Here is a 24,384-nt window from a genome sequence, read left to right on the forward strand (position 1 = left end):
AAGTGGTAGAGCACATGGTTAGCATGCACAAGGTCCTAGATTCAATCCCTGGTACTTCCATTTAAAAAACATAAACAAATGAACCTAATTACCTCTCCCTCCCCCCACCCCCAAAAATTGAGTTTTTGTTTGTTGTGTTATATTTCTCTAATGCCTATTGCTAGCTAGGCACTGTACATGGTGTTTTAATAGACATTATAACAGTTTAATGATTACATTCTTACCTTTGCTCATATTTAAACATTGCATGGATATAAAGTCATTGTAAGAAAGATGGTTTGAATATTTGAAGGAGACCTATTTCTCTCATTATTTTAGGAGTATCAACATATCTGTGCCTGGCTCCTGATGGAATTTGGGATCCCCAAGGACCAGATCTTAGCAACTGTTCTTCTCCTTGGGTCAACCATATAACACAGAAGGTAAATCATATGACTGACAAGGAAGGATTTGCCAAATCTAGATCCTCTGCTAATTATAACTGCTAAAAACAAAATAGTCAGTTTTTTTAAATTAATGTGGAAAAAATTCTCCTACTTTAATTTAATTTAAGGTTTAATGACAGCCCTAATGTGCTATGAGCTAATCCTAGAATTTTGTTATTCTTAAAGGGCAAATCCATGTACTTCCTCTAAGCCAGACAGTATTGCTTATAATAATTTTATTATTAATAAAAATTTTATGGTATTGTGAACTATAGATATAAAAGTCCAAGAGGTATTATAAATCAAGCAAGTAAAAACTTCTGGCATACATACAAGTGGATTTTCCTGTGGAAATAATAATTATCCCCAAAAAAGGTCTACCTTTGGAATCTTAATCCATTTGATAAATGTTCTGTGACCTAATCATTTATCAGTGTTAAAAGTATACACATATGTGACAGAACCTTGCAAACTCAAATTTGCAGGGCTTATTTGGTTGCGCTATGTTGAACATTTTTATTATTAATGCACTGTGGGGCTTTGAATTGATTTCATTACAAACAGAGACCAGATGTGCATTTATGCCAAAAGGGCTATGGGATGAATCCTTATTATAGCAATTTGTGCGGATTTACGCACTTCTAAAATGAAGAGTCCTTCTATGGCACATTAGCTATGCTGAGGAATTTCTGAAAGAGATTTTTCCTGAGAAATATTACAAATGATGGCCTTACTAAAAGCCTGTCTGTACCATTTGCTCTCTTCTCTATTTGTTTTTAACCAGGTTGATCCTCAATAATTGACTGTATAATAATCCATAAAAATCTCCCTAGTAGATCACTTAGCAGATGAGCCGTAACTATCTATTTACCCTAAATCATGGAAGAACAGGTTATATTGACTCCAGTTACCCTCTTACATATGCATCTCCTTGCTTGTTGCTATTCATAATGCTGCTTCTCCAATTTCAGTACTGTTCCTGCCACAGTTTTTATGTCCTTTGATTTTATTACAATGTAGCCCAGGGCAAATAACTCTTGCTGGATGTGATCAGATTAAAAGATCAGTAGCATATCTCCTTACATTAGCAACTTTTAAAAAATATTCCCTATGTACTTAGCCCAGGGGTTAATATTAATTCAGCAATAATTCACCTAGAAAGCTGAGTGTTTTCATGGTAATTCCTGAATGTGGTTGGCCTATCTCATTACAGAAAATACTGATGATTTGAACTGATAATGATACTTAATTCTTTTCTTTCTTCTGCAGACCTGCTAATCTTAGGACAAAAGAGACTGTTCCTTGCAAAGACCAGACAGCTGTTGTCCATTTGATTTAGGGATGGAATGTTTTTGTTTTATGACAAATATGTTCCATTCTTCCAGAGCATTTCTATATAATCCTGTAGAGTCTGTAAAAATCATATTATAATTATATCAAGATTATACAATTTAGGTGGTTGGAATTTATGATGATACCTTGGTTTGATTATTTATAAATTGGTAGAATCTTCAAAAGTGTACCAGGAGGCTTTTCTGCCCTGTGAATCTGCTTGTGTAACCATCCCTGGGTCAGTGCTGATGCTGGCGTTTAGCTGGGTCTACCTTTCTCAAGACATCACGCTTAGTTACAGCACTGGTTACATGGTGAACAATTATGACAGCTCTTATATCCCACACCCACTCGCCTAATCTCTCTTCACTTCTCTCCCCTCTTTACCTGGTGTGTCCCTTATACCTCCAAATGTTTATGCTGTTCAGTAAACATAAACGATAGTTGAACAGGTTACCACAAAACTCCAACACTTTAAAATATTAACATTATAAACTTGAGAGAGTTTATATGCAATGTTCACAGTTATTTGCCCCTGTTTCCTCTCCCCTCCTCCCCAAAGCATCTTCCACAGGATTCATCTCTTTGCTCATTTCCTCCTTCAGTACCTGAGTCCCAACAACAAACAGGTAGAACCTTTGAAGAGGTTTTGTTTACAGTGGTATTGGGGGAGCAAAGATGAACTGCAAGGGATTGAGCAGGAACGCAGAGCTAGTAACAAGGATGGAGCTGTTCCCAACCTCAGGCCTGTGGATGCCAGATCAAAGGAATGATGAAAAATTGGAAGCAGGGTGTTCTTGAGAGGAAAGATGACCTATAGACAAGAGACACAACCTAGCCTCAGGCAGCTTTTCAGAAAAGATCTCGAGGAATAAGTACTCTGATCTCACCCACCCTCTTTCCTCCATCCACTTGTCCAGCCTCCCCACTGGCCAAACCCAAACAAAAGCCAGAGAAGAGTGGTGCTCTTAATAACAACATGTAAGTCCACCTTCTATGGCAGAGAGAAAGATGAAGGAGGATGGAAAGTGGCCTTGAATTAGCAAAAAGGGCCCAGCAAAAGTACCCAGCAGAGTTCACAGTTTTTGCTTCCCTTCTCTCACCTCTCCTCCCTTTCCTAACCCCCTCTCTTTCTCATTTTACTGCCTCTCTCTTCCCTCCTTACTTCCCTTTGTCCCATCCTCTTTCCTCTGCTCTGACCTCTCCACTTTTCTTTAATGTATTTTTTTATGCCATGTTGAAAAATTAAAGTGAAATAGGTTATTTACAATGATTCGGTCCTTCCCGCCTCCCCTCATTGTGGTTCTGTGAACTTCAGAGAGTTTTAAAGTAGAGGAACACTTTTTACCTCCAATAAAAGCAGAGATGAAAAAAGAAAGGAGGGGATGATTCTCTCATTTGAACAGTGTATTCAGTTTTCCCTCCCCAAGACTTTGTGGGTAAATGCCCCCTGGAATAAGAGGCCCCTGCCTCACAGCTTTATAGTGCCTGTGGGGAATTCCTGAGGGCTTTAAAGGAAAGGACCCTCTGGACCACAGTCTCTGCATCTTTCCCATGGGAAGGATCATTCATTTTGCTGTCAGTGCTGTTCACTCACTGGATGTCAGGCACCACTGTAGACAGCAAGTATACACAAATAAATGGATCGGGATGCTTACTTTAGTTGGAAAAAACAAACCTTAAATTTTCATTTTCATTAAGAAATGAGTTATGTTTTTTCCCCTGCAGTCAGGCCAGGAGGGAGAAAAAAAAAAAACAAAGAGTCTTGATGGATTCTGACTTACAAATGAATTCAGGCCACTTATATACTGGTAAAATTATAGGTTAAATTTTGAGTAGTCTTAGAGAGTAAATTACATTTCACTAGAGAAAATGTAAGCGTTTCAAGTCAGACTATCAGGAAGAAATTTGTAACATACTGGCCAGAATACTTTCATAATGATGAGATTTACTAAAAAGCATAATTTATACAGAAAAGGAAAAGCAAAAGTTGTACACAAAGGAATATTTATCTCAACAAAATTGGCGGGGTGTAGGGGCAGAGAGGGAGAGAGGTTGGTAGGATGGAGGGATGGGTGAACAGAAAGGTGGGTGCAAAGATAAATGGATGATTGGGTAGAAAGATAGGACAGATAGCAAGATAGGTATATATGTCTTCAAATTAATGTCTTTTTAAAAAGATTTTCCTATTTTTATTAGAAGCCAACAAATTAGAGCTCTACCTCGTCAAACATATGTGGTAAAATATTCTGTTTTCTCACCTTTCTTAATGATTGTTTACTGAAATCATCTCTGGCTTCAGCGTGATCTCTAACTTGGACTCAAATTTTCAAAGAGTTTCTATTTTCTATTTTGCATACATTTAAAGAATTCATTGCACTTTAGAATCCCGCCCATCTTTGTCAATTCAAAACTCTGTGAAATTATAGTTGTGAAGAGCTTTCATATTTATTTACATGTGAAGTAAGGTCTGCTTCCTACTTCATAACCTGGTCCAACCATCATATGAAATCAAAGAAATGCCTGAATTGTTACTAAGAAATAGTCTTTCTGTTTCTAGCATACTGAAGTATCTTTTCTTTTGTTTGCACACAAGCTACTAGCAGATTTTGAGATAATATAGGGTTCTTTCTGCATTTTCTAAAGAAGGGTGTGAAGATCTAGAAATGATATTGCTGTTTTACAGTATAAAATAAGCCAGCTATTTACTCTGGAAGACTGGTTGAACCCTGTCCCCAGATCTTACTTTCTCCATTTTTTTAGCCTCCATAGATCTAATATGGAATGAAAGTAAATTGCTTGTTGATTTTATCAGAGATTAATGGGATTTCCACATCTTCAGGCTCATTTAGCCTACATTCTATTGTAAGGTAGAAACATTTTATTGTTTATATACCCACTTGACTCAGATTTATAGAAAAATAGGTAGATCTTTCAAAGAAATAGTAGCTTTTGTACTTAAACACTGTGAGCAACTCGGAATTTTTTTGGCACCTGATTAATGTTTGATGTAACAAATCTCATAAAATGTCAAAGCTTATTTCAAAGAAAACTGTTTTCACTTGTGTCAAAATTTGAAATGTAAATAGTATCCATCTCTGTCATAATTATTATCCTTAACTAAAGCAGCAGGGTTTCCCCTCCCCTGTTCAAGCCCTAGATATAATCCCACCATTTCAATAAAGGCATGAATTTACTAATGTTCACAAAACTCATAAGATTTCTCACTGTGCATGTACTTATTTCTGAGAAATAATTTTAACAGAATTTAGTAAAATAAATGTTAGAGATAGACAATGTAATGAGATCCTTAAGCTAGGATATGTGGAATAACTATTTCAACCCTGCCTCTTTGCACAGATGACTTGAGGCAGATTCAAGATACTAATATATTTTTGTATTAAAATAAAATCTTTGTAGTTCATGCTAACTGTGGTGAGAAAAATAAATATGACAGTCAGAAAGAAGAGTGGCTTCTGGATGCCACTGGAAAGAAAATGGCCAATGAAGGCCTGGTCCAGAAAGGCAGCCTGCTTGAATGCTGACTTCATCACAGTGGCTGTGGGAGAATCCAGCTGAGGGCAACATGGCCACTAACAAGAAACTTGGAGATGGCTCTTGGTGCCTCCCTTTCCTTCTTCTCACACATCTAATCGACAGTAGGCCTGTGGGTGTACCTGTAACTCTCTCCCAAATCAGGCGGCTTGTCACTATTCTCTGCTGCCACTACCCCGATCCACAGCAGCTTCTTCACTGAGGTAGTCCCACAGCAGGCCACCTTTCATTCACTCCTGAACCCTCTAATTATTCTACTGAGTTTGATTTCAGATATAAACCTAACTGGGCCACCCTTGTTTAGACTCTTTAGTACCTTCTCTTTGCTCTTTACAGAATTTCCCCAAATCTTCATCATGACTTCCAAAGGGGGACTACATCATCTACTCCTTGCTCACCTCATCAGCTGTCCAGTTAAACCCCAGCCACAGTGCCCTTCATGCCACACCTTGAAGACTCCCTGCCCCTCTCTTCCTGGAAGCCCCCACCCTCATCCCAGCTGAATTCCCTCTTTTCTGTTTCATCTCAGATTAAACATTCTCAGAGAAGCGTTTCCTAAATTATTCCCTGACTTCAGACAGCAGGTTAAAATGCCTTTGAACTGTGCTACCACACGGGGATTCTGTATTGCACTCAAAAAAAAATTGAAATGAAGTAATTGTGCAATTATTTGTTGACAGCCTTTTCCATTGCTGGTATGTAAGGTCCTGTTATGGGGAACCATTTTATTAACCATTTTATCCCCAGACTTTAGCTTAGTGCTATTAGAAATTCAAATTTTAGTTAAAGAACAAATGAACAGATAGACTGAAGGAACAATTGTTGAAATTATACATAGAGGTAGAGATATTCATTCTATTTTTTTAAAAAATGGATATATATATATATATGTTTAATACATACATACACAATTTTTGCTATGTAGTTATCAGTATTGACTTCTGAAGGTAGAAAACTCTGCTTTTTCTTTCTGTTCTACCCTTGGTACCCTGTCTGTCTTCCCAAACCATGGTTATTCTAGACTTCACCTTTTATAGAGCATCCTCTTGGTTCTCTCACCACCAGTCCCCACCAGAATTTTCTCTTACCTGGTCACCCTTCACTTATCTTTTAACTTTGAACTTATTTGTTACTTTCTGTTGCCTTCCCACCTAATTTCCAGGCACTTATTACCCCCATACTATATTCCCACAACACCTCATATACATTTCTGTTATTATAATTGTATTGTTGAATTAATATTATCTACCTTTTTGCACCCCTTACTCTCCATACCAACTGGTAGAATGTGAGCTTCCTGAATGCAAGAGCTCTGCATAATATTTGTCTTTCCCTCCTTAGGAAATAATAAAAATCCAAATGATTGTTGAATGATTGATAAAGTATTACTACTGTTTCTTCAATTTTAAGAGAAAGGATCATACTGAATAATTAGTTATATCAATTTTTATTTAGCTTTAAAAACATACTTTTGCATTTGTATTATAAACATTAGAGTAACTTATTGGTACTTTAGTTTTTTCTTACAACTTTCTAGTTGGTGAACAGTGAGTTCCAGAGTTCTTTTGTGGGATTAATTAGATTTATTCTTCATAAATAAACACTTTTGAATGCTAAAATGCAGTTACTGTTTTTAAAATAACCACTAGTGATTTTCATATTTGAGTCATTGTTTTATAACACTACACTATCTGCTATTGACACATATATAGGCAGCATTAGTATCTTTTATGTTGAGAACAGTTATATTTTGACTTATTAGTCATCTACATTTTCAAATTTTCCATTACTTTACATAAAGAAAAAGTTAAAATTTTTGTATTAGGGGATTACATAGGCCTTCTTTTCCATTATCATGTCCCACCCCAATATTATAATAATATTGAAGACTGTTGGTACAATTACACAGAAAAGGAAATTGAATTACAATGTGAAAATACCAGTGCTATTTTTTTCCTGCTTCATAAATAATTTTGCTTTTCATAATGTTCCCTGATAAATGTGATGAAAGTCACTACTTGCATCTTTAGTTTTGAAGATAATGTGTTAAAGAATGACTATTACCTACTTCAGTAGATCTTAATCTTTTTTCAACAAGGCCCATTCAAGTGAATCAAAAGACTCCAGAGGTCCATGTGCTTTGACATTTTGTCATAGAAAAAGTATTATGCTGTAATAAAGACATAGAAGAAAACAATACAGTAATAATGATAATAATAATAATAGTAATAAAACAATTAAACAAGAATGCAGTAGTTAACAAAGTGAAACAATAGTAATTTCATAAATACATTCATTATTATAAGAATAGCATAGATGGAAAACTACCACAAATGCAAGACACTATGAATGGTACACTGATTAAAAAAATATCCCTTTGGAAAATTATAGGAATTCCAGCTATCTGTATACTCACATACACAGGAATTTTAAAAGTTGCCAATCAATTGTGTAAGGTGTTCAGACTTATTGATGGAATACTGAATTAGAATACTTCATGAATACCACCAGTATTTCACCAATTTGATTAATGAATGCTATGAATACTGATTACATAAATCATTAATCGATTTACTAGATTACTAGTAAGTATCCCTAAATTGTACATAATAATTAAAATGTATGGATTATAATCACGTTTGTGTCACTCTGTGACCACTTAAAAGTACTTTCATGTTCCATCAGTGGGGTCATGAATGCTACTTTGATCTACATTGACTGTTACATACTTTTTGATGAACCTTATAATGTATTCCATTTGGTTTTACAAGTATCTTAGGTTTGCAGCCCTGACCATATTTCACAAATTTATTAAACTTAGTGCAGATTTTTTTTTATTTTAAGAGTGTCTAAAAAGTACCAATTAACTATGTAATAATACTTTATAACATATTCTTCTTGTAATATATTAATATTTTCTTCTTATAAAATTTAAACATTGCAGAAAAGGATTTTCCTTTTGATTTTCATCTTTCAGATTTTGTCCTGTGTGTTTAAATATATACACATATATAAACACATAAAATATTTATATATAATATTTATTTTTCATAGGTAGCATGTTTATATACTAAAGTTATGTATTTATTCTTCATAAATAGCATGCCTATATATTAGCATATATATAATTTTTATATCTGCATTTATTTTGACTCCACATGTTGAAGATTGATGTTAACAACCTTGTTCTCCTTCATATTTTTAACTGTTCCATGATATTTATATATATTAACAGTTTTCCATAGTCATAACTCATTTTGTTTTCAGTTATAAGCAAGATGAAATGAACATCTTTTAACATTTCTTTTTTATATTTGTGAGATTATTTTTTATGGTTGATAGCATCAGAGAAATCTCTGCTTGTGCAGTCTTCACAGAGTTTAATAGCCACTGGTAATTTACTCTACATGGGCAGTATGCAAATATACACATCCAATAGTAGCTTATGATGGTAGTATACATTTTCACAAATTTTTGCAAACACTTTATGTTACTAAACTTATTTTTATACTTTTGAATTAGGAGTTTTCTATATACATGAGATTATGATTGTTAACAATTTAGATTTCCTGTTGCTCCAATTTATTCATTTGTTTCTTTAACATTCAGTCCTGCTATGAACATTTATTAAGCATCCCTGAGTAGATAGTGATAACCTGTTTGATTAAGAGTTTTTGTTGTGCCCCTTATAGCTTTCTGGATTTACATTAGGAAGATAATCTTACAAAGAGAAGACCTTTCTGTTTGTGATCCTGAGTCCTATACTGGATTGTGTTAAAAACAGAAAAAAAGAGAAGAAAATAAAATAATTTTCTAAATAATGACTCTATTATATATTTAAGTAATAATAGGGCAGGCTAAAGTTTGGAAAGCATACCAAACCAGTAACAGTCTCTGGGAAGTGAATATAGAGAGAGGCAAAAAAAAGAGGCATTCATTATTTTTGCATTGCGTACCCTATATCTGTACTGTGTAAATATGTTATATTTTAATTTATTAATTTGAAAATGGTATAAAACAAGATAACTTGAGAAATTACACTTACTTACTTTTTTTTTAAAGTTCCTCATGCCTTCCTTACAAACTAATATATATATTCCCATCTTATTACCCAAATTTGTTCAAGTAATCATAGATATTAGCCTTTATTTCTTCTAATATCTTTGGAGTATTGACAATTTGAAAAAATTCTTGTAGAATGTACTTGAAAAATCAGCATGTAGTTTCAGAAAAGGGAAGTGCTAGAAACTAGTTTGCTCTCTAGTACACTGGGAGCAAAATCTCTTATTTAGTTAGTAAGAAGATGAAGACCACTTTGAAAAGCAGGGATTTTATTTGGAATAAAATTTTTACAGAGTTCAGCAGCCAGTGAGCACTTAATTAGGCATGATGGGAAATCTGTACTTGCCTCTGAGAACCTAGAATATCTTTGGGATTCACAACACAAATTCATCAACATCCAATTTAGAAACTCACAGAGAAGAATCATAGGGCAAACCTTAGACTTAGCCACTCAGATGAATAATTAAAGTAAGAACAATTTCTGTAAGTTAGATTCAAGAGGAGCTTCCTAAAGTCATGAATTTCAAATCAGGTATTGAAGAAAAATGATAGATTAGCAGGAAAACTTGGGGAATGTATACCAAGTGAAGAGGGAGTTTAATAACTTTCTTGCCTCAATTATTATACGCAAAAACAATTACCCAAAGAGAGCAATAAAATTGCTTATTTAAGATCTCTTTCCTTTTTGTTCTGTTTTCAAAATTGTAGCTGAAATCTGGAGAGACAGCTGCCAATATTGCTAGAGAGCTGGCTGAACAGACAAGAAATCATTTGAATGCTGGAGACATCACTTATTCCGTCCGTGCCATGGATCAGCTGGTAGGCCTCCTAGATGTACAGCTGCGGAACTTGACCCCAGGTGGAAAAGATAGTGCTGCACGAAGTTTGAACAAGGTAAGGACCTTGGTGACATGTATCTTTAAAAGTGTAGTAAAATCAGTGAGACTTCCCTGTTTAATTTCTCTCTATAAAATCAGATCGTTCAAGAGAATTGCTAGCTATATTTAGTTCACTTCACTATTTCATTATAATAATGACCTTACTTGGCTTTCAATCTAAAGAACAATAGATGATAACCTCTCTATATATATTTTGAATTTACAATTCTGTTTCCCCATAGTACTCTTCTTTTGTACGCTAAATTCTGACACGATTAATATAAATGGCATTTCCTTGATTTCTTTTTTTTTCCTTTCAAACCTTTATATTAATGTAATTAACAATAAAACAAATAACTAATCAATAAGAAATTTAGAAAATGGCAACAGTTAGTAGGAATATTAATAATACATTACAGATTTTTAAAAATAATTTAACCTTATTAATATTACCTTTAAAAACTCACAGAGCAAGTATTTAAGTTTTTACTTTTATTTCCTTTTGCTTTTTAAATTACTGATTTTATATTACTACCATTATAACTTAAAAGGTTTAAATGTGATTCAGCAACTTTGTATTGTAAGTAATAAAAATAATTTATTTTTAAAATTTTAGGAGATTTTATGTATTTTATTTATATTTATAAATCTACAATATATATTTTTATACAATATATATTCATATATAAGCATTTTATATGTATATTGTATATAACCTATATACATTCAACCATTTTATTTTACATAAGCATGTAAAATATGTTTTGTGTATTTATAAGGAATATCATTTATTTATGTAACAAAATACCACATGGTGAAAAGATATTAGAATTGCTGCCATCAGATAACATGTATTCCCTGAATGGCGTTTTTGTAGTCAAGATGATCTGTTACTGAAACGAGATTTTAAGTTTCAATACTTAATACCTTGAATATCGATGATAGTCTAACTACTTAAAAAAGGAAGAATTTGACTGTGACAGACTAATGTATGGAATTCACTAAATGAACATTCCTCTTTAGAATGAAAGAAATGACTTTGCAGAGTGATCTTTATTATGTTTATTTCTTTTCTGTCTTATTAGACTGAAAGTCTCACTCATGAAGATGGAGACATTATTAAAACAATGATAGTTTTATATTCAAAAGCTAGATATTTTATCTGGCAGTTTTTCCTGCAATTTCCTCCTCAAAAAAATAGATTCAGTTTTATCAATTAGATATAAATTATTACCAAAGCTTTTATCCTGCTGAGCATAAAGGAGCTATTTTTATCACTCATATCACTGATAGAATCTCAACCAAACCCCTGACAGAATATAATCCACAGCTGCCTATGTAATCTGGGCATGCTGTGATTTTAATGTGGTATTGCCAGGCTGACTGGATGCTATTAATGAATATTGCTGCCAGCTATTGTTATTACAATGTATTGGAAGTAGTAATTTCTATAATGTTACATATCCATAACATTACTTGTTATAGCAATACTGTGTATCTTTATTTAAAAATGGTGTTGATGATGGTGTTGATGTCTGACAATATCAGGTAATGCTGGCGATTAATGTCACATTCTAACTGGCTACAGCTAATCAGCTTGCCTACTCTGAATATCAAATAACTAAGTAATGGGCAGATTTCCATTTTTGAAGCTTTTTAATGCTCTCTTTTGTTTCTTATTTGGCTCTTTTCAATTGTTTATGTAATGTGGTTTGTCATATGTTAATTTGCATGATGGGGTAAGGAGATGGGAGGGCAAAGGTTATTCACATGCTTGCTGGCTTGTTCTCATTTCCTGTGGTTCACACTGTTCCCAAAAGCAGTTATAGCCCATCAGATATGCAAAGTCAACTTGGTACAAATCAATTGCGCTCCACGTTGAAATTCTGGAGGGTTTAGAGACCTGCCAAACCATGATGCGAGTCAGTGATCCAAATGACAGAGCTGGCAATTTACTTGCACTCATTCCTCACTTAATTCTTTAGAGGAGTAACTGCTCTATGCTCTTTGAAGAATGCATGAATTAAAGTTGGGAGAGTATTAGCCACACAAAAGGCATCAGAGTAACTGCTTCTTAAAACAGGGTAATTTTCTCCTTCAACAATCAAGGCTACTGAAGGCAAAAAATAGGGAAGAGGAGGGAAACTACAATCTAATTTATAAAATTTGCAGTCATTTATTTAAACAGAGCAAATACATGTTAATTATTCATTTTAATCACTAGAAAAAAAATGTTTGGGACTGAATGTGAGTTGCTGTTAACCTTTTGCCCTGAAAAACATTGTTCTGTTTGCAAACAAACACACCAAAACAGGCTTTTTATCCCACAAAAATTTCTAAAAAGTATAGATTTTTTTGGTTAAAACCATCAAAAGAAATTCTTCAAGAAATAAAACAGATAAATCAGAAGATTGATCACATTCTTTGAATCAGGAGTTGCTTATCTCTTGGTATTTGTCCCTTGAATCAAATAGTCAAACTAGTGGGCATTTCTATTTTTCTCAATGCACAAAAGTTTCTTGTATGTGTAAACAAACGGTTTGTGGTTCATATTAAGCATGTATATAATCTGTAAACCACAGACAGTGTACTATCTTTGAAAAACGAGTTCTGAATTTTTGACATAATTTACTTCATACATCTTCATTTGTGGCCCATGAATTAATAACTAACCTCATGTGAAATGAATCATGTCAAATGAATGAAGTACATTGATTTCTACTAATTTCTGCTAAATTTATTTCAAGATTTCGTTCCATCATTAACAGCTTTGTACCATCCAGTTGTCACTTGGGTTCTAAACAGGCGTTGGTTACTATTTTTCGAGCCGTTGCTGATGTTTTGCTGCTGCTTAGCCTTTCATTCTCTTCTAGAAAGTAGTGCACAACAAAGTAAGGTGTTTGTGTAGATGTGTTCTTTTATTTTTCTTGTTTTCTCCTGTCACTAACTTGTTTTTTCTATTCTGTGTTTAATCTGCTGTCTTAATGGATTCAGCTTCAGAAAAGAGAGCGCTCTTGCAGAGCCTATGTCCAGGTACTTTCTGCGTTTTTATCAATGTGATAAGTTGTTGAATTGTCTCTGTTGGTGATACGGGCATCTGATAGAGAGATGATAATGTACCCTGTTGAACTAGAAGAGTTTCAGGGAGGGTACGGAGGGTGGGGATGGAAAGACATATGAAAGGGTGTGTGCTAAAAAGAAATTTGACAGTGCCAGTGTTCTGTCACCCAAAAGGAACACAGATTAACAAGGAGGTGCACCTTGGGGTGTGAGAATTCTGGTCATCACTGAAAGGTGAGTTGGGTATAATATATAAATCTCTAATTTCTTCAGAGAGATGGGTATGGATACATTTCATTCATATATTGGTCTAGCTGATATTTGAATAGTACATCATCCAGAAATGACACTCAGAGTCATATAAGACAACATATAGTCCAGGGTACTTGAAATATCATGCTTCTGTCAAATTGATCAGGACATGCTATGATGATCTTTCTCTTCCACTCATTATAAATACATGAATCCCAATGTAAATATAACTTTTCTCCAGTTAACATGTTGTAGTTTGTTTCTAAGCAAGGTAGAAAACATTTCTATGTTTATGGGTTCTTTGTGAAAAAGAATCCCAGAAGCAAGCTTCATAATTTTTTTTTACAAGAAGGGAAAGAAGGTAGGAAGGGAGAGGAGGGAGGAGAGGACAGGAAAAAAGGAAGGGACAGATGACAAAATGATTTAGTAATGACTTTGATGTGCTTTACTCAAGGGAAAACCATCCATGGACTGGGGGAATACAGTGCCTCACCATCAGTGGAGCACTCTTCCTGACGGATGTTGGGCAAGAGAGAGTTTTATAGACACAACTTGGAAGCAGGGCACACTTGGCTAGGAGGTTGGGGATTTCCTTAGAAGGCAGGCAGGTCCTGTGTTCTAGGGTAAGTTGAGCTACCTAAACTGAGTTGGAGGATTGTGATTGGTGTGTTAGGTACCCACGACAGGCACTTCCCGTACGTGCAGGTTTAGATTTGTGATATGGGTCAGGCCACTGGAGTGGCCTCCATTTCTGTGGGTCCCAATATACAAATTAACTTTATCAGAAGGAAGAAATAACATGAAACCGTGTGACTGTAAACTTTATTCCCTCTGTGTGTATATCATGGCATTTTTAAAGGTGAAGGCCAACTGTGTTTGTGAAGGGAGATGCCCTCAACGTCCCAGGTTACTGGTTCCCAAATTAGTAGTCCAGAAATTAAACTGTATCAGTTTATTCACAATAAGGGCATTTAGTGAGACAGTCATTTAAGAGGAAAAAAAATTTGAACATTAAACAAATATTAGGAAGAAAAGCTTTTAGTTTGCTTTTTACTTTAAAAGATAATGGTTCTTTGTATATAAGAAGCTGTTCAGGCTTATTTTTCTAAGATTTCAGGAAAGAAATTGCTTTGGGAAGTTTATGTATATATGTTGCATAATGTGTGCAACAGATATACAAATTGAAGTATTCTCCAGCATTGAAAGCTGAGGATCATTTTGGAGCAATATTAGGGTTGCTTTTGATTACAATCTATGCTATCTCTTGAATGGAGCCTTGGAGACAATTAGCCTTTCAGTATTTAAATCTATGAAATGCATGGTCATTCAAACATGAATCTCTGATGAGAAATTAATAGCACAGTTTATTCAATGGCTGATCTCCTGGTGTTATAATTGACTGGCTATGAATAAATATTTCAGCTATTGACTAAACATCTGATAAGACCAAATACAAACAGAACATTGGTGAAGCAGAAATACTCTGCTCACTAATATGTGACATTATTTCTGTTCCTTTTAATGTAGAGCATTATTCTGTGAAATTTTAGAGTGAATAATACCTTAAAATTTAGTCTCTTTCAGTTTTAAAGATTTATGTTCCCTATTATTACTATGTTCAGAGCACATTCTGAGCTACCTATGAAATATATATGAAATACACTTGAAATGCTATCTGCATTAAATTTGAAACAAGATAATTATTTAGTTATCTTGAAATTCTTAAACAAAAAATTTCCTTCCCATGGGCATAAGCAATGATTTTCTTATGTTTGATTTTGACCATCTAAATACATTAGCTTTTAATTATTTAAAAGTACAGTGTCTGTCTTATGAATTACCTAGATCCATTTTTTACTTCTTGCTTCCCACCTTTTGCTTATTTCACCAAAAACAACCCAAAAAACAAACAAGCAAAACCAGTGAAATCTGGACTGTCAGTAGTCAGCTGTGATAATTGATCTGTAGGTGAACAATTAAGATAGTTGCTTTGAATATTTAAATAATACATGAATCTCCTAAAAGTATGCTTTTGTCTCAAGAATTTTAATAAAAACAAACAAAAAAATGGGTCCTTATATTTTATTTTTCTTTATTTAGTTTGAAATTTTTACACTAAAATCCTCGTTGACTATTAAAAGGTAGAAATTGACATATGCCTTGGTAAAAATATCATGATCATATCTTGGGCATAATATATACCTTCATTTAGAAGAAGGTTTTAAGTTTTGTGCCAGAGAACATAAGGTTTGTGTTACATACGCATATTATGTAACTATTGTGATGGAATATTTCCAGCAGGGACGTTGGAGATGAAGATGAGTTCGTTGAGATCTGGAAAAAATGAAATGAGTTGCTCAAGGTCACATAACTAGCACCGATGGCACTCATGCTGCTATCCTAATGTGCATCCAGTGCTTCTTCAATACCATGACTAAGAATAACACTGATTTATTATTAGGAATAAGTACATGTATTAGGCACTGTTGCCATCACTGTGCAGAGCATTCTGTATAAATCCTCCTAACAACTCGGTGACATAACTAATGCTATTCTTAAGTTATAGTAGAGAAAATGGGGCAGAGGAAGGATTAAATGACTTTCTCAGAGTTATTCATATAGTAGTAATTAGGGGGCTCCTCAGTTACTAGGTCTTCCCAATTCAGGAGCTCATGCTCCCATTTGCCAAAATACTGCGATTGCAGAGCTGACCTCATTATTTGATGTTAGCAATCAAGATATATCATTTGGTCTATTTTTATTGATTTATTGTACTGTATTTCAGGAATGGCATAGAGTAAAACAATTTTTTTAATTTCTCTTTTTTTTTGAGATGGAGTTCAAATGGCTGTGTGGTGATTATTTTGTACTGCTATATTCAGGTCAAATACAAACATAATTTGCATTGAGGTCCTTTGGTTTTCAGAGAAGACTGCGATTAAAAAAAAATCATATTGAGAGAAAAAGAAAACAAAAAATAGTCTAACTCTGTGTTAAAGGAGGAACTATCAAACTGTTTTCCAAAGTGGCCACACCATCTTACATTTCCACCAGTGATAATGAGGACTCTAGTTTCTCCACATCCACAGCAACACTTGCTATTTTCGCTTTTTTTTTTAACATTTTTTACTGATTTATAATCTTTGCTTTTTGATTATAACCGCACCTGTGAATTGCACAAGTCCTTAACTGGTTGTGGTATGGGGGCAGGGGAGGATTTGGGAGGGTAATCCATGAACCAGTAAAACTCATAGGCTCCAAAGGGAAGTCTGTGGTTTTCATGAGAATCTGAGAGTAGAGTAGGACCTCAAACAGCTTAAGAACAACTGTCTTCATGTTCTGTAAATGTAACCAGAACTTAGATTTGCATTTTCTGCTCATTTTTCAATCTCAAGTTCCCATTTTTTAAATAGTAATGTTTGTTAGCATTGTTCTCTTCTTTAGCAGGAACTACTGAAATTACTGGCATTTTTTTTTTCTGCTTTAAAAGTAGGACATTATCCTAGTTAAGAAATATATTTTGATTTAATGAGCAGTTTCTTTTGTTCTCCAAATCTCAGAGATGGCATGGGCTCCCTAGAGAGTCCGCAGTTGATCTTGCTTAATGGGAAATATAAGTACATAGAGTTATTGATATGAATCTTTTCAGTCATTCTTTGAATTTTTGTGGAATAGTAAGCTATTATCTGCATAGTCAGTTGAAGACTGATCAGAAAAAAATTTGTAAATAAATGCGAATTTTTAAAAAATACACACATATACACATATGCCTGGTTTCCTCCCTTCTTCCCATCTTTCCTTCCATTTTTCTTTTCTTTTTATTTAAAGGCAACTGTTCTGTTGTTCTTTAAAGCTTATGAAGTATTTGAAACAAGCCCTCTTTTTATTTCAATTTCGATGCTTGTTTTATTTTACTTACTTATTTTGTTTGCTTGTGTTACCTTAATTATCCACTAGAAATCTGTTCCTAGGTACCATCAGTGTAAAAGCAATCTCTGTCTTCAACTAGAAAAAACATCACATAATAGTTAACAACAAAAATATTCAAAAATTACTAGTTGAGTACACGTGTCCAGTAATCTTATCAGTACTGGGAATATAGCAGTGTACATAACAGGCCAGAATCCCCACTGTCTCTCCTAGGATGAAATTTCTTGCAGCAGAAAAAAAACAGTCCCGTAAGTGTGTGAGATATGTGGTATATGAGATGATGATAAATGTTATGGAGAAAAATAAAGCAAGAAATGCATTACTAGGGTGATATTTGAGAAAAACTCTGAAGGAGTGAACTGTGCAGATATGCAGGGAAAAGCATTCCAGCAGAGAAAACAGAAAGTTTCTGAGGTGGAAATATGCCTTTGTTGTTCAGGAAGCCAATGCACCTGGAGCAGAATGAAAGAGAAGAGGGCGATAGGAAATGAATCCACCGGGCAGCAAGGACCCAGATCTGATAGACCATTGTAAAGACTTTGGCTTTTATTCATAGACACACAGGAAAGCACTGCAGGTTTCTGAGCAGAGGGATTACATGATCTGATATGGTTTTAAAGTGATGAATAGATTATAGCAGGAAAAGCAAGAGCTGAAACAGGGTGATCATTTGGGCAATAATGGTCACTTGGAACAAGATATGAGCACAGGATACTGAGATAATTCTTCAGGTTCAGGACTATTTTTAATGGAACAAACAAGATTTGCTAAGGGTTTGCATGTGAAGTGTCAGAGAAAGAGAGGACTTGAAACGACACAAAGTGTTTTGCCTGAGCAACTGGAAGGATGATGCCACCATTTACTGAGATGGTCTATCTGTGACCAGTTGGGGAGGGAGCACAACAAGAACTTGGCTTGGGGCATGTGAAGTTTGAGTTTCTTATTAGGTATACAATATCAATGTTAAATATGTAGTTAGATGTAGTTAGTTGAAATTCAGCTGAGAGGTCAAGCTAGAAATAAATATGTGGTAATGTTTCCCTTAGAGTGGCATTTAGTAGTCATTGTACTAGATGAATTCATCAAGGGAATGAGTGTGGAGAGAGAAGAGAATCTAGGGCTGACCCCAGGACACTGTAGTCTCATGAGGTCAGGGAGAGGAATGAGAGCCAACAGTAGAGACTACAGAGCAGCCTTAAGAAAGGATGACCTAGAGAGTATGGCATCCAGGACTCAACTCAAGTTCTTCTTTCACAGAGGAGGAAGTGACTTCAAGTGCTGCTGAATCTGCTCAGAAATACTGATAAAGCTTTTCAAGGAGAAAAGTAATGCCAACTTTCGATTATCTTTTTATCATTCCAGAGCCTGGATATCTGTATTATTATATGTACTATGTAAACATTTTTACCTATTGCTTCCACTTTTTTGTCTTTAATGTGGACTTTCTGTGTGCCATATTTACTACTTGCAGCTTTGACAAAGTGCAAATTGAATTATGCCAGTTTTACTTGTGTGCCTTTGGTGCATGAGACAAGAGAGATTCTAACCTACATTTATACTGCTAGGAAGAAATTAATGAGTATTTTCAAGTTCCTTGTTTGGTCACTTAATTGGCTGTGTGACAAAGAGCTCCGTGGTGCATGTCAAACAACTTTCCGGGTCCTCTAATGATTTGTGCTTTGCTTGACTTGTGATACTATTCTGTGTGGCCTGTCAGGCTGGATATCCTTGTTAAAGTGGCTAGAATAAATTGGCTAGTGGTGTGCATACAATGTAGTATATTAACTACAGCAACAGGGAGTACTTTTAGCAGCTCTTTCAAGAGATTTTGATGTTTGCCCATAAGCATCAAAGCCAACCGAAACTTTCATTTAATATAATTAAAAGGACATCTGAAAGTAGTTTAAATCACACCAGGTTCTTGAGGTTTGGTAACCCTTTGTTCAAACCCTGTGAACTTAATATATTTCACAGCTTGATAAATCTGCACTTGATTTGTGTCAGTAAGAGAGAAAATATAAATCTGCACCCTGCATGTTTCTGGTGCCCTGAACCTATTGCTAAAAGACATTGAGATCAAAGAAAGTGACGTCCATCTACAAAGCAGAGTAGTTTTCTTATAAAGAAGACACAAAAATTCTTTTTTTTTAAGTTGTAGTCATTAAATGCTCTTGTAAAGCAATTGTTGAATCACAAGACAGTAAAAATCATATGTAATGTAAGCAGAGTAAATTATACAGGTTATTATTTAAGAGCTTGGACAGGTCAGTTCATAAATTTAATGATTTAAAAACCTCTGAAGGACAGTAACAGATGTTGATGATGGAGATCCTGCTTTGACGTGCAAAGAACATCATTCTGGGAATCTCTCAAAATTCCCATGACTGATGTGCCAGGTCAGGCAGAGATGACCGCTTTACAAAGTCATTTGTGACTCTTCCATTTTGCACATTTCCTATAAATAAGCAAATATTCCAGCTGCTGTTTGTATATACATGGTTTTTGTAAGTCCTTCAAGAAGTAATTCTAATAAGGGTGAAAAAAAAGCCATTCTGTTTTTAGATAAAATGTTTTTATCTAACACAAAACTATTTCTCACTTCTTTTCACCAAGTTTTATCCTTTCTCTCTTACAGCTTCTTGATCAAGGCCTAGATTATCACTTAATTGTAAAATTGTTTATTTAAGTCCATTCTAACACATTGTTGCTTTCTGAACGTGAGTTTACCTTCAGAAAATTTTCATTACATAGAATATAAATAGATATTATTTCTATGCAAACACAAGAGAATACACATCAATTTACTTTGCTATTTCTTTAACGGTGTTATAATCACATAGCTAACCAGAAGAAAAAAATATATTTAAAATAGCACTACAGATTTAAGATCCTACTTTCTGGAAAGTAGGATCATTAGCTTTTCTGGTACAGGTCAGAAAAGAAATGGAAGTTTGAAGATATAATTTGCAGTCAAGTAGTTGCCTGATGGCCTGGAACCAAACAAATGATTTTTAATACTGTTCCAAACAGAGTTATAATTTTGATATTTTCCCTTACCTAATGTATAAATTTTGTTCATCTGGTAGTAACAGAAACTTAACTATGGTAACTTAAACCAAGGCTTTATTTTCAAAAATAAAAAGGAAATGCGGGGGAGGCAGTCCAGGATTATCATGAAAACTCCAAATCAGAGACCAAGTCTTCATATGTTTTTCTGCTCTATTATCTTTAGCACATGGGCTTTCAAAATGATAAGAGAGTTATTTTGGTTCCAATCGTCACTTTATGCTAATCTTTATATAGAAGGAAGAAAGGCAAGTAACTAAAATGTTCATCTCTGTTAGAACTTCCTGAAAGTCTTACCCAACTACAACTGACCATATCCCATACTTCTGACCATATCCTTTGAGCTACTCAGTTTTGCATAGCTCAATGCTTTATTAATAGGTATAGCTTTGCAGGTGGGCATAGTGATCAACGATTCTACATCTAAAAGAAGAGAATTATTGGGCAATTAATATTCTTAGATGCAACCAAAAATACTTTTTTCTAATTTAATATATGTATTGATATTTTCATCTAGTTTTGACGTAATAACCTACCATAGATTCATGGCAATACCTGTGGTTATTTTTAAACTAAATAGAAATTAAAATACTATTTTGATTGTTTTATTATAGTCTGAAGGCAATCATTTTAGTTAAAAGAAAAAAAGGTTATTTCAAATTATTTTCTGATGGCATTTTCTTCTCGTTAAGTAATTTTTTGAATAGCTAATATAGGCATATGGTTTAAAATTCAAAAAGTAGAATAATAAATATGTGTTCTCCTAATGGGGCCACTGCATTGCTAATGCCTGGTTGTATCACTGACATTGTGACCCCTTGGAGTTGTGTGGTGCAAGCTACCCTGCCTCTCCCGTGCCTCTGTCCCAGTCATTCAAATCTGCCTTCCTCAAAGCAACTTCTGTTATCAGCCTTTTAAATATTCTGCCAGAAAAGACTATTTGTACTCACATCCACATTTGTATAATGTTTCTTTGTAACTCTTGTCATACAATCACAAAACAGTGGTGTTCTCTTTGCCTACAGTAGGACTTTGGGAGTAGCTGTGGCACAATGTGGCAGCGTTCCACCACTGAAAAGAACAGACACGTAGAGATGATCACAAGGTAGACTTGTGTCATGGTTTATATCAACAAAACAACTGAATTTCATCACTAGAAAACTGGTTTAATAAAATGCTACACCAAATAGTGGAATACTCTTTAGTCACAGAAAGAATGAGATAGACCTTACATTGACTTAGAAAGATGAGTATAATACAGTATCAAGTAAAAAAAAAAAAAAGCAAGCAAAATCAAACAGATATCATTATTATAGTGATCACATTTATTTGCGTAGGTGTAAATATTTACAAGTCTGCAGAGGTTCACAGCTAACTGTCAAAGAGATTATTTTGGGATAATATCGATGTCATTCCATAAATAGACTTCCCAGTTTTAATTTATATACTTCTGTATTTTTCAATTGTTCACAAGCATATACTTTTTTTTTTAACTAGTAGGCATTATTTTCCAGACCAGTTTTAGATGTACAGAAAAGTTGGTCAGATATTACCGAATTCCCATATCTCCACCCTACACACACAGTTTCCATCATTATTATTACTATCTTGCATTAATATGATACATCAATTATAATAATGAACTAATACTGACATGTTATCATTAACTAAAGTATGTAGGTTGTTCAGATTTGCTAAGTTTTTACCTATGTCTTTTTCCTGTTTCAGGATCTTATCAGGATATGACACTGCGTTTAATCATCATGTCTCCTTAAGCCCCTGCAGGCTGACAGTTTTTCAGACTTTCCTATGAGATTGTCCCTTTTAGAGTCAGAAAATATATTTTCCACTCAAAATAATTAGCCTATATAGTTTAAGAATAGTATAGACTTATTCATTCACACTCACTCAGACGTATTTGTCGAGCTTTTGTGCCTCAGGCACTGTTCCAGGTGCAGGGATCCAGGGGTAAAGACGGACAGGATTACTAAGCTTATAGAGCTCACATCCTAGTTTAGCAGACTGGAGTCTGGGAAGGACATGCACAGTAAATCAATCAAAGTGATAAGATAATGGCAGAAGTACTATGCAGAGAATTAGAACAATCATGTGGATAAAAGTGACTGCTTAGTTACTTTAGATTGTGTGTATCAGGGAAGACTTTCTAAGGAGATGACTATAAAACTGACCCCTGGCAGTGTGAGATCAGCCACATGCCTATCTGGAGGAAAAGCACTCCAGGACCAGAGGTCACCCAGATCATGGCCAAGTGAGGCTGCAGAGTTCTGGAAATAGAAAGAAGGCCAATATTCCTGAAGAAATAGGTTTAAGGAGAATACAGGGGGCAGGAAGGCTGTGGAAAGGAGTGAATCCTGAATGTCATTAAAGAACTTAAACTAAGGCCGTGACATATTTTTGCAAGATTATTTTGGTTGCAAATTTAGTTTTCCTCTGATATCCATTCTTACAGCTTCAGCTATCACCTTTATGTAGGTGATTCTCAAAAAACCTTAACCAACTGCTTTACTCATTGAGAAATTCTGTTACTCTATTCTCACTACTGCCGATGCTGCTGAGCAGCTTCTCCCTAGCGTTTCTCTTTTATTGTACCACCATTCTACTAGTTACCCAGGAAAAAAAAGAGCTGGAGTTATTATTATTTCAGAAAGGGCTTTTTGGATACTTTTAGGATCAAGTTCATTTTGAAATTGATGGAAACCCCCTTCCCTTGACCTCTGTGATACCACACTCTTCTGGCTACTTACCCCTTCTTAGTCTCAGTTGTCGAACTATTCTTTCTCCATTTTCTCTTCTCTCGTTAATGTTTCTGCACCATCATTTCTTCTCCCTCTACTCAGATTATCTGGTTAATATCAGACATACTCAGTGAGCTACTTGAGTTTATGATGCCTAAACCTATATGCCAAGAGCAGATATTTGGGGAAACTGCGGACTGAAGAGATTAAGACATGCCATCCCAAAATCTGCCACTTTGGCACATTGATTATTTTGAGCTGAAGCCAATTGAGAAACAGCAGATGAGGAGGGGCTTTCTGATCTCTACCTGAGATCTACCTGAGAGCAAATCAGAAAATTTCCCGTGTGACAGGAAGAGAAGAACATTCTTATCACCAGAGTATAAGTCAATGCCAAAATGAATCTGTGCAAACAAATGTACTAAAATAACCCTTATTTTCCGCTGGTTTCCCCCACATGTTTCCTAGTCACTTTCCTGTAATGTACTGCTCTTAGTAGTTTAAACCCTTTTCCTTTGTCTTGTCACTTCATCACAAATTTATCCTTCTTTGTTTAAAAAAGCATATAAACTCTCAGTCCTAACTGCTTCTTCGGGTCTTCTTTTAATTTTTTTAAGATGGTTCCCTTGTGCACATAAAAATATTAAATAAAATGTGTATGCTTTTCTCCTGTTACTTTATCTTATGTCAGTTTAATTCTCAGGTCTAGTCACAGAACCTAACAGGGTAGTAGGTGGTTATTTTCCTCCCCTACAAGGATTCTCTAGACTTCTTAAATTAATGCCATTTAAGTACTTTGCATTCAAAATCGGCAAAACTGAATTCATCATGTTCCCCCCGACACATGTACTTACATCCTCCAGCTTTTAATGAACAAAAATTTGCTCCTCTTCCTTTATTACCATTTTAAGTGAGTACCACCTCATTTTCTACCCCCAAATTCTGTGCATTTCAACCTCTTTATTTCCCTTATCAACTGACTTTAATTAATCAACAAATAATTTTAAATATCTTTGGAATCTTATTTTCCTCCATCCCCAGTCAGAATGCATGGATTTGAGCCCTGAT

At 34.7% G+C, this 24,384-nt stretch overlaps 1 protein-coding gene across 14 annotated transcripts in view; it reads left to right on the top strand.

Moving 5' to 3' along the window:
• Positions 1-24,384, top strand: part of ADGRL3 (adhesion G protein-coupled receptor L3) — an 826,419-nt gene that overhangs the window by 587,300 nt on the left and 214,735 nt on the right. For 11 of the 14 annotated variants that reach the window (XM_064484960.1, XM_064484967.1, XM_064484927.1 and 8 more), the window contains exons 10-12: positions 319-422; positions 10,083-10,268; positions 13,247-13,285. In XM_064484960.1, the coding sequence (XP_064341030.1) occupies positions 319-422; positions 10,083-10,268; positions 13,247-13,285 (329 nt within the window). The remainder of the gene's footprint in view (positions 1-318; positions 423-10,082; positions 10,269-13,246; positions 13,286-24,384) is intronic. The other 3 variants (XM_064484943.1, XM_064484949.1, XM_031469635.2) reach the window with 1 other exon arrangement.

This window comes from Camelus dromedarius, chromosome 1 (genome assembly GCF_036321535.1).
Source record: "Camelus dromedarius isolate mCamDro1 chromosome 1, mCamDro1.pat, whole genome shotgun sequence".
Lineage (NCBI taxonomy): Eukaryota > Metazoa > Chordata > Mammalia > Artiodactyla > Camelidae > Camelus > Camelus dromedarius.